The sequence below is a fragment of the Chrysochloris asiatica genome, unplaced genomic scaffold (genome assembly GCF_000296735.1).
Source record: "Chrysochloris asiatica unplaced genomic scaffold, ChrAsi1.0 scaffold00207, whole genome shotgun sequence".
Taxonomy (NCBI): Eukaryota; Metazoa; Chordata; class Mammalia; order Afrosoricida; family Chrysochloridae; genus Chrysochloris; species Chrysochloris asiatica.
Window position 1 is genome coordinate 2,560,210 of NW_006408725.1, and position 10,965 is coordinate 2,571,174.

The 10,965-nt window shown below is 36.0% G+C and overlaps 1 protein-coding gene across 1 annotated transcript in view; it reads right to left on the reverse strand.

Annotated features, from left to right (window-relative positions):
- Window positions 1-10,965, reverse strand: part of NME7 (NME/NM23 family member 7) — a 212,392-nt gene that overhangs the window by 154,310 nt on the left and 47,117 nt on the right. Inside the window, exons 4-5 of the mRNA XM_006872652.1 lie at window positions 7,591-7,641; window positions 5,011-5,218 (exon numbers count right to left, since the gene is read on the reverse strand). Coding sequence (XP_006872714.1) covers window positions 5,011-5,218; window positions 7,591-7,641 — 259 coding nt within the window. The remainder of the gene's footprint in view (window positions 1-5,010; window positions 5,219-7,590; window positions 7,642-10,965) is intronic.

Consider the following 10,965-nt stretch of genomic DNA (forward strand, 5'->3'; position numbering starts at 1 on the left):
TGGGCAGTGTTTCATTTTGCAGTGCATAAGGTCGCTATGGGTCACTACCAACTCGATGGCACCTAACAACAACCAATTGTCCAAATGAGAAAAATGAGACTCAGAAAAGTTGAACAACAAGGCTTTCTAAGTTTTTTGTGGTTGTTGTTGTTAAGTGACATCCAATTAGTTCTAACTCATAGTGACTCTACACAGGGTTTCAAAGGAGCAACTGATGGGTCTGAACTGATAACCTTGTGTTCCCAGCCCAGTGCTTATCCCACAGCGCCACACCAGGACTCCAGTATGCTGCAAAACTCACACTTAAATCTAGTTCATTTTGGTTCCAAAGTTCTGAACTTTTCTATCATCTCTTTCCAAATGAAAAGCAATGCTAAACATGTCTACCTCTAGGTTAACCCACTATTTTAAGGAATTATTAGGCCAATTATGTTTGTCTCAATTTTCCTCTAATTTCATTTCTTGCTTAATTTTTAAAAATAAAATAACTGCTTCCTTACTACCTATTTACCAATGCCCAGATATTGACTAAATCTTTAAGACAAAGGATATAAAGGCTTTGCTTAAATATATTCTTAGTGAAAGTGAATGATTCTATTTTATGCCTTCTCTGTGCAGCTTGTCATGCCTGTCCCACCTATTAATCCAACCCAACATTTGCAAGAGTTCTTTTCTAGGTCACTGTTATGGCAACTAATTCAAAGGCTTCACACACAAAGGTACAGTAACATAGAAATAATTTTCCTATTCCTTTGTGATTTGAGTTGCTAAAATATTTTGCATAAAGCTTCTCTCCTTCCATGGTTCCTTGTTTGACTGCTGGTCTTTCACATTTTCCTAAATTATCAAACAGGAATGAATAAAAATCTGTAACTTTCCAAAAAAATAAAATTCAGATTCACTTTGATCAGCTAACATTTTTTTGACAAATTGTCAAGTATATTATATAATGTACTGTTTAATAAAATTTTACCCTAATAACCCATAGTAACCTTACTAAAACATTTTGGATGCCAAGATGGCGAGACTTAGTCTCTCATATTTCAGACATATTGTCAGGAGGGGCCAGTCCTTGGAGAAGGACATCATGTTTGGTAAAGTGGAGGGTAGGAGAAAAAAAAGAAAGACTACCAAAAAGATAAGGAGCTCTGGTAGTGTAGTGGTTACGAATCAGGCTGCAAACCTCACGGTCAACAGTTCGAAACTACCAGCTGTTCCGCGGGAGAAAGATGAGGCTTTCTGCTCCTGTAAAGATTTACAGCCTCGGAAACCCTGTACAGGGTCGCTGTGAGTCGGAACCAATTCCACGGCACATCACAACAACAACAACAACAACAACAACCAACAAGATGGATTCGTACAGCGGCAGCAGCAATAGGCTCAAATGTAGCAACGATTATGACATTGGCACAGGACGTGGTAGTGTTTTGTTCTATGAATATGGTACTGACTCAAGGGTACCTAACAATAACAACACTCAGATCCTGATATCATTAATCATCATAATGAAAGTATTACGAAGTGTTTGATAGGTAAAAGTTTCTTCAAAACTTGTATATAAAACCCCATTGCAGTTGAATCAATTCCAACCCACAGTGACCCTACAGGACACACTGGAAAGCTCCAGAGGGTACCTACGGCTGTAAATCTTTATGGAAGCCAGCTCTCACAGCTTTCATTCATGGAGCAGCCAATCCATCACTTGATCACTATGTCACCACACTCCCACAGACTTGTATATCTGCTCAAAGCAAACCCACTGCCATCTAGTCAACTCATGGCCAGCCACTCTGTAGGACCACCTAGAACTGCTCCATGGGGATTCTGAGACTGTAAGTCTTTCAGGAACATACAGCCTTATTCTTCTCTTAAATGAGTAGCTGGAGTTTGAACTACTAACCTTGCTGTTTGCAACATAACACTCAACCCACTGTGCCACCAGAGTTCTTTTGACTCTGTATGATGAGACTTCAAAAAGTTCATGGAAAATATAATTGAAAGATAATAAAATCCTTCCATGATTTTTTTTGAAGACCCTTGTATATGGTGGTGGTCATTGGTGGTGGTTGTGTTCCATCCAGTCAGTTTCAACTCATAGCGATCCTGTGTAGGATTTTCAAGACTATAAATACTTACAGAAGCAGAAAGTCTCATCTTTCTCCCACTGAGCAGCTGGCAGCTTCGAACTGTAAACCTTGCAGTTAGAAACCCAATGTGTAACCCACTATGTCACCAAAACTTCTTTCACTTGTATATAGATAGTAATGTTTACACGATACTCCAGATCAAAACATAAAGGCATAATGAACTTAATCTCTGCATACATTTGTAATCATAAATTAAAAATCTGTTGTTAGAAAATAATTCAAATCATTAAAAAATGAAATAAGAAGTCACATATTCAAAGCACAAATATTTATAAAGAGAAGAAAAACTGTAAATTAAAGAAATGTCTAGAAATTGGGGAATGGTTAAATAAAGCATGCTGTGCCCATGAAGAGTTCCACACTTTAGGATGAGCATTGGTCTGCTAACTCCAAGGTTGGCAGCTGAAGCCTCCCAGTTAGTTGCTCCTCAGAAACTCTATACAGAGTCACCATGACAACAATAACAATATATCCATATGAGCAAATATTCTGCAGCTATTAAAATTATGCTTATGACAGTAACCTGGGAATATGCAAAATATCATGAGATAATAAATGGAAAGAAGAATCAAATTACATAAAATTATGTAGATGATGTCTATAAATGATCAAAAGAATGAGCTTGAAGGAACAGACCATAAGTAAATAAATTTCAAACACTGCTTATAGGAATACTATTGACAAAATTTTATTTTCCTTATTTTTGAAATTCTCTAACAGATATCTCCACTACTTTGATAACCTAAAAAAAAACAAAAAAAACTGTAATGTATACAACAAGGGATGATGCTATTTTCTGTATACACAGTGGGTCATGGTAGTTACGCACAAGGTCTGAATTCAAGTCCTCACTCCACCACCTGTGATCTGGATAACCACGGAAAATACTTAGATTCTCTCTCAGTTTCTGTAAAGTCAGTGCTGATGAAATAACCAACCACACAGAACTATTGAAAGAATGAAATGTGGTAAACCTCTTGGGACTGCTTGTCAGACTGCAAGCATTCAATACGTGTTAGTTTTGTTGTTGTTGTTTTAAATTCTGAAATTATTTTGAACATCTGTGATCTAGCTCTATAGTTACAAAGATGAATTAAACATCCCTCAAAGAATTCACAGTCTACCCGGAGAGTATATGTAAAGTCAGTACTTTTAGGGTCTGGTCCTGGTGTGGCACTGTGGGTTAATGCGCCAGACTGTAAAGCCATCTGAACTGCAAGGTCGGCAGTTCAAGCTTACCAGCTGCTCCTCAGAAACCCTATACAGGGTCGCTATGGGTCAGAATCGACTTGACAGCACTTCACAACAACAACAACAACAACAACAAGTGGTAGAGAAGGATAAGCAATGGACTGTGAACCACAAGGCTGGTGATTCAAGCTCACCAACCTCTCTGCAGAAGAAAACTGAGTCTTTCTGCTCCTGCAAAGATTTTAAAAGCCTCTTAAACCCTATGCAGGGTCACTATGAGTAGGAAGAGACTCTGCGGCACCTAACAAGTGATTGAGCAAGTGAAAGATGAGACTATCAAGATGTGGCACCCTCAGAAACCCAATGGAACAATTCTACTCCATCTCATCATGTCATTATAAGTCATGGGTAAGAAAAGGTAGGGGAGATGCTGATAGATTGTATTATTCAGTTGGGAGTGACTGTTGACAGGGCTAATTGTGATTACTCAATTTTGCCATTCTGCTGGGTATGAAACAAGCCATCTCACTATCATCAAAGAAAAAGAGACAAGAGTGCGTACTTTGGACTCAAGGATCTCAGTGACTGAGGGGCAGGAAGCTGCGCTATTGGAAGAAACAAGACCAAAAGCCAGAGCATGAGATAGAGCAGGACCCTTCCCAGGCCATGGAGCAAGTAAAGTGAGTGACTTTGGGCAAGGAGGCCTGCTTACAGAATGGGGTGCCTCCAGGCACTTAATTGGGGTAGCTAGACTTGCTGGTCCCAGGATTTAGAGCCAAGCACCTTTGGACTAAGGCTTATTATGGTGGAGTGGTGTGTCCCGTAATCATTTATCAGCAGTCCTAAAAGAGCATTGCAATACTGCCTGGACAGAGAAAGGCCTCCCTGTGGGCATGGTTGAGGAAAGGCTAGAAGAATTGTGCCCTGAGCATTTTCTGATGCTGCACTGTAAACTGTTAACTTCTCTAATAAACCCCATAACTGTGAATATATCTGAGGTGGTCACTGAAATGAATTCTTGAACCCAGCTAAGTAGAAAGTACCATGCGAGGTATAGTTTCCTGCCATTTATTTTCACACCTATGGAGCAGAGTTCTACTCTGACACCCATAGGGTCACCTGAGCTGAAGTCAACTCCATGACAACTGGTATTGGTACTGATAATCACAATCTGCTATGCTTACATTGATTAAATAATTCAAACAATTTTAAACCCAAACCAAACCCACCGCCATCAAGTTGAGTCTAACTCAGCGACTCTATATAGGGTTTCCAAAACTGTAACTCTATTTGTAGGCAGATACTTATTTTTCTCCTGAGGTTTGAAATCCTGATCCTGGTGTTAGCCTACCCCCATATGCCACCAGCGCTTCAAATAATTATGAGTGTCAGTAATTTAAGTCTAGGGAAGAAGAAATGTGCCAATAAATGTTTTAATTGAACAAAATATATTTCAACCATATATCCCTGCCCTGACCAAGGTAATAGTTCCCAAAGATACCATATCATGGGAACACTGTTTGATCCTAGACAAAAGTTCAAAATTATTTTACTACTCGATTATATGTATATAGCCAACTTAAGTCACTAGTGACAAAAAAAAAAAGTTTCATTTTGACATAAAACAATGAACAAAACCAAAGCAGAACTTAGCAATACTAAAACATCTTACTCTGGCAGCAGAAGCGAAAGAATCAGGACCATGAGCTGCATTTCTTATGCCATCTGTTCCAAATAAGGCTCTAATGCTTCCAGGAGCATCTGTGCGTGCTACCCCAGAGTTTGCAGGTCCAAGTAATCTTTTCCATTCACATATAGCATCATCTCTTAAAATTTCCATGGCAATAACTGGGCCACTTGTAATAAACTGGACCAGCTCACTATAAAACAGGTAAAGAACTTACTTGTTTCATTAATCTGTCAATGAAGCATCTTTCTTATGAGAATACAATACAATCTGTTTTAATACAGGCATGAACATTACAATATCAGAGTTACTGGGCATAGTGAAAGACACATGAAATGTACAATTTTATCAATTGAGTGTCTTACAGTGGCCTAAATCACTACAAACCACTAGTAACACCTCATCAATTACTGTTAGCAGAAAAATCATTACAAACTGAGTTACAGTGTATATTGTTTCTGTTGCTCTGAAGGATCTTTCTTTTTACTTTTCTGTAGTTTACCATGGCAGTCAAATACAGTTTCATAATAAAGTGAGAAAACTAATGCCTTATTATATATTTGTAGTAAAATTTTATCTTATTATGTTTATAATATAATCCCCAAATTGAAAACAAAACAAAACTCAATTTGTTCTAGCAATAAGGAAAACAGAAATCAAGAGGTCTAAGAAAAATATCCTTTTATAAAAGCTACTCTGGGTTATGCCTACCTTAAAATAATATTAAAGTACACACAGAGGTTCTTTACTAAAAATACAGTACTGAGTCACTGTGAAAGGCATAAAAAATCATTATATTTTTAACTTCTGTATGTACACAAAGTATCTATACAAAGTTTAACTATGAAATAAGTGATACCATCCCTCCTACTGTGTTTAGCAGGGACAAAGGTTTTTTTTTGTTGTTTTTTTTTAAGTCCATGAGTAACTGCCATGCAAATTCAGAGAAGACAAAACCCTCCTGGAGAAAAGAGCAAGCATCATGTGACAGGTCCTTTTAAGCCCATTAACTATTGACTGTTTCCCTCATAAGCCACATTTATATGACCTACCCCTCCCTTGTGCTTCCAATGTAAATCATTCCAGTTTATTTTTAAGAAATAGTATGTACAAAGTATTCACACCCCCACATGCATATAGTGCTATGTCTTCACTGCATAAACAAACAAAACATTAGACTTAGTGAACCCAAGTGAAGGGAACAAAGCAGCATTTATCCATTCAATAAACACTTGTGATTACCTATATCAGAATCTACACTATAAAACAAGATCCCGCCTTCAAAAAACTGATAATCTAAGTGTCTTGTTAACAAAGATTAACCAAAATACATAGTGGAGCAGGCCTAGGATATAAATGTGGTATAGAATGAAGAGAGAACAGGAGCCTGACCATAATGGATCCTGCTTCATGAAACTATTTCCAATTACTGCAGCTGCATCTTTTGTTATGTTTTCCCCAATAGCAGGAAATGAGTTATTCATCCATTGGATTAAAATGTACTGAATAGTTGTTATATGGTTAAGGTTGGTGGTTATGTGCTGTTGAATTCGTTAAGTGCCCTGAAGTTGGTTCCAACTCATAGCAACTTGTCTAACTTTCTGAGGAGTGGCTGGTGGGTTTGAAACACTCACCTTGTGGTTAACAGTCCTGTGCCACATCAGAACTCCACAGTCATTACATATAATACATTAAAACTAGATGTTATAATTCAATGTTAGAAACAAAGACTCTAACAAAGAACGTTAAATGCCGTGGAGTCAGTTCCCACTCTTAGCAGGAGCAGAAAGCCTCATCTTTCTCCCATAGAGTAGCTGGTGGATTTAAACTATCAACCTTGTGGTCCAAAGTCCAGTGCTTAGCCTATGGTGCCACCACACTCCCTAACAAAGTATAATTTTCATGAGTTTCCTACAAGTCTTGGGAATATTTTATGATTGATTTGAAATAATCAATAAGATAACAATTTTCATAGATAAAACTTGTTAAAAACCCACTGCTCTGTGTGGCATGTCTATCAAGGCAGTTTGGCTAATATATAGCATCTTTCCTTATCAGAGGTATAAACACGTCTCTGTCTGTCAATAGTAATATGAGCATACACATTATGCACTTAAACTTACTTATGTTCCACATATTTAGAAAACAGGCTCTATTTCAAGAAACAAAATTTATATAGCTAACTAGCTGAAGTATAGGAATCTATGAATATTACTTTATGCATATAAGACTCAAAATTTTAGAGTGATATATATTGAATAAATAAACATTCAATATGAAATATATCACTAGCTTCTTAATCTGTTGAATTCTAGAAAAGAAACTTCCATATAATTTCAACGAATCACTTTATTTGCTTTTGATTAAAGTTTGAGGTATTTAATGATAAGATACACAAATTATAATTTAACAAAAGAACTGAGAAAACAATTCTTTAAAAAAAAATTTGTGCAGTTACAAAATATCACTCTGGTTCTTTTGACAGATTATGGTAATATAACAAGTTTTTGAATTGTGCAAATATAACGTTCCAGAATACTGTTAACTCTCAAATTAAGTACCTACTTAAAAAAGGGTCTTGATTGATGGTCAACATGAAAATCTGTTGCTTCTTTCCTATAAAATCACGAAAATAACAAAAGTTAATGAAAATTATATTAAAATATTTCTTTTGTTTATACTAATTATTATAAAATAAAGAACTTCTCTATATTCATATTTATTTGATATGTATTTGAATTGATAAATGATCTTTTACCATGCATTCTACTAGATTCCTTCCCTTTTTAATTTTCTTGAAAGTATGGAACACAAAATGTAAAATGAAAGCGAAGCAGTATTTACTTTCATATTCATATTCTGTATCATCTCTGTGCTCCCTTATAAGCATCTTTAGCTTTTTAGGTAGAAGTCTAATATTTGACTAATAAACATTTGTTCTCAAAAGTCTGAATAACCAAAAAATATATTCATATTCAAGCTGAAATTCTTTCACTGTCTTTAGACCTGAGTGATGAGACTAGATTTTTAATTTCATAGTTTTAATTTTTTCTTAGATAAGTCTTTCCAAGAGAAAAGACTACAAACATGTGTTTTTAAGGCAAACTATGCATACTAATGTATTCTTACTGCTTATTAATGATTTAAAAGTAAAACTTCAATTGATATAACAAAAGGAGGGAAATATGAATAAATTCTGAATTTATATTTGATATTAGGGATTTACTTTAAAAATTTATATTTTTGCTAAACAGTATCTTTGAAGGTAATAAAATGATAATGAACTAAAAACTGATTAACTGAAAAATCTGAAGAATTATATATATTTAAATCAAAACAGGAATCTTCCTTAACATTTTATGTTTTCCTGAAGGGTTTTAAACTGAGTTCTCAATATGTAATAAGGGCCTATCAACTTCAATTAATTTTTAACATAGCAAAGACGTTAGGATATCTCCTACCAAAGGATTAAGCTAAAGAATTAATGTTGTATGCAATGTTTTTTTTTAATCTTACCAGCCGATTACAAAAAGGCTACCAAAAAAGGAAAAAAAAAAATCACATAACAAACTACATCAAAACATACTCCTATTGAAACCAAAGGGAATATACTAAAATATTCCCTTTGGCAATAAAAAGATCATTAAAGTATATTATATAAGCGTATAAAACAAAATTCATCCCAATGGGGTGGAATGGGGAAGGAAAGAAAATTCATCAGTTTTATAGAGCATATTGTTATATATCAGGATTAAATTATTGCATTTATTACAACAATATATTTAAATAGGTGAAAGCTCAATTGGCTAAGGCAACTACAAATTAACACTGTGGTTTTTAACTTCCTTTAGGTTAAACAAGAGTTAACCCCTACTCTGAGAACTATTATAGCAATAAAGTTTCTGAAATTCCTTGGATCTATCAATACCACCTGAGATACAAAGAATACTACTAAAGTTTCTGAGATTCCTCAGACTCCCACCCATGCCCAAGATCCCTATAAATCTCTGGAGAACATGCAGTCCCTTCACCTACAGTATATCTGTAATACAGTAAGCCTTTCTTGCTTTATCATGCTTCTGCTTCCCAGTAGTTTGTTTTCTTGATGCAGGTTGCACTGAGCCACCATTTTTCAATAACAAAGTATAATCATCTTAATCTTACATGACAAGGATAAAGCTCAAAATTATTATACTCAAATAACTTGCCCATGTCAAAGGGCATAAATATATTAGGAGTCAAACCCAAATCTCTCTGGCTGCAAATTTCTATGTTGTAAATTTCTCTGATTATGTTCCTTCTACTACAACTTCCAAAACCAACTCAAGAAGGTAAGGGGAAGAAAACTTACAAAAACTGAGATACAAGTACATATATTACATTAGGGACAAAAATGGGCAAAAACGGAATGTTTAAAAAACTCTTGTAGGGAGGAATTAGAAGAGTTAGCATTAAGGATACTAAAATGATCAATTCTAAATTTTTAACACGCTAAATTGAACTACCAAAAAAGAGAAAAACAATCGCAATCTTTAATATCAATGAAAAAAATCCTGTTATTAAAAGAATTTCATTATTTTCTTTTAATATACTGAGACAGGGGGAAAGACGGTTCCAAAAATCAGGATTAAACATGAGCCACTTATTGACTGAAATCTTGTGACTAAAATCCTGAGGAATGTTGATGCCTGCTCCCCTGTTTGCTTGAACAATTGTATAGATGAGCAGGACATGCCCAGGCCACATAGCTGAGTAGCCACATCCTAGAACATAACATTAAGAAAGACCACCCATAAACATTCCAAATTTTCTGGGACTTGTCATTAAGGAAGACCACCCATACAAATTCTGTATTTTTACTTCCTTGTGAGATATTCTATGGGTGGAACTGGTTTACCTAGTACCCCAGACAGAACTTTTTAAAAGACAAACCTTCTACTGGTGCAAAGGGGAATGTCAGCCCCTCGGAACAGTCTGAACTAGGGTCCCAAATAACCACACATGCTCAACATCTCAAAATAAGTTTTGTCCTGGTCCTATCAGAGGTCTTTGTGATGGGATCCATCTTAAAGAAATGCTGCTCACACATCCAATTAGCGTGACCCTTCCTAAACGGGTCATTTCCTGGTAATCTCTGCCTATCCCTATGAATAAACAAGATGTCTTTTTCCTACCCCAAACCTTTAAAAACCCAATAAAGCCTTTATTTGAAGAAATAAATGTTGCATTAAGCCCTCTAGTCTCTACTTGCAAGCCTGTTTGCAATAATAAATCTTTGCTCATTTGGAAACTCTGCCTCACTGTACTATTAATCAGTAAAAGGCAAGATCCCTTTCTTGAATGGAAGAGCTGCATTTTAGTACTCCCAGTAAGAATATCACTGGCCCTATAGTTACCACCATTCACAATCTAAAGTTAAAACTAAGATGAGAGGTCATGAATGTTTTTTCATTCTTATACAATTCTCCCCATAAAAGTTTATTGTTCTTGTTAAGTGCCTAAGTTAAGAGTTAAGTTAGAGTTCAAACTGACCTTGTTGTTGTGGTTGTTAAGTGCCATCAAGTCAGCATAGACTCATAGTGAACTATGCACAACAGAACAAAACACTGCCCGATCCTGGGCCAACCTCACTACTGTTGTCACACTTGAGTCCATCGATGCTGCCACTTGGCCAATCCATCTCATTGAGGGGCTTCCTCTTTTTCTCTGACCCTCCTACCTTACAAAACATGGTATCCTTCTCCAGCGACGTGTCCCTCCTGACAATATGTCCAAAGTATGAGAGACAAAGTTTGGTCATCTTGGCCTCCAAGGACCACTCTGGCTGCCTTTCTTCCAAAACAGATCTATTGGTTCTTTTGGCAGCCCGTGGCACTTTCAATATTCTCCTCCAGCACTATAAATCAAAGGCATCAATTCTTCTCCAATCTTCCTTATTCA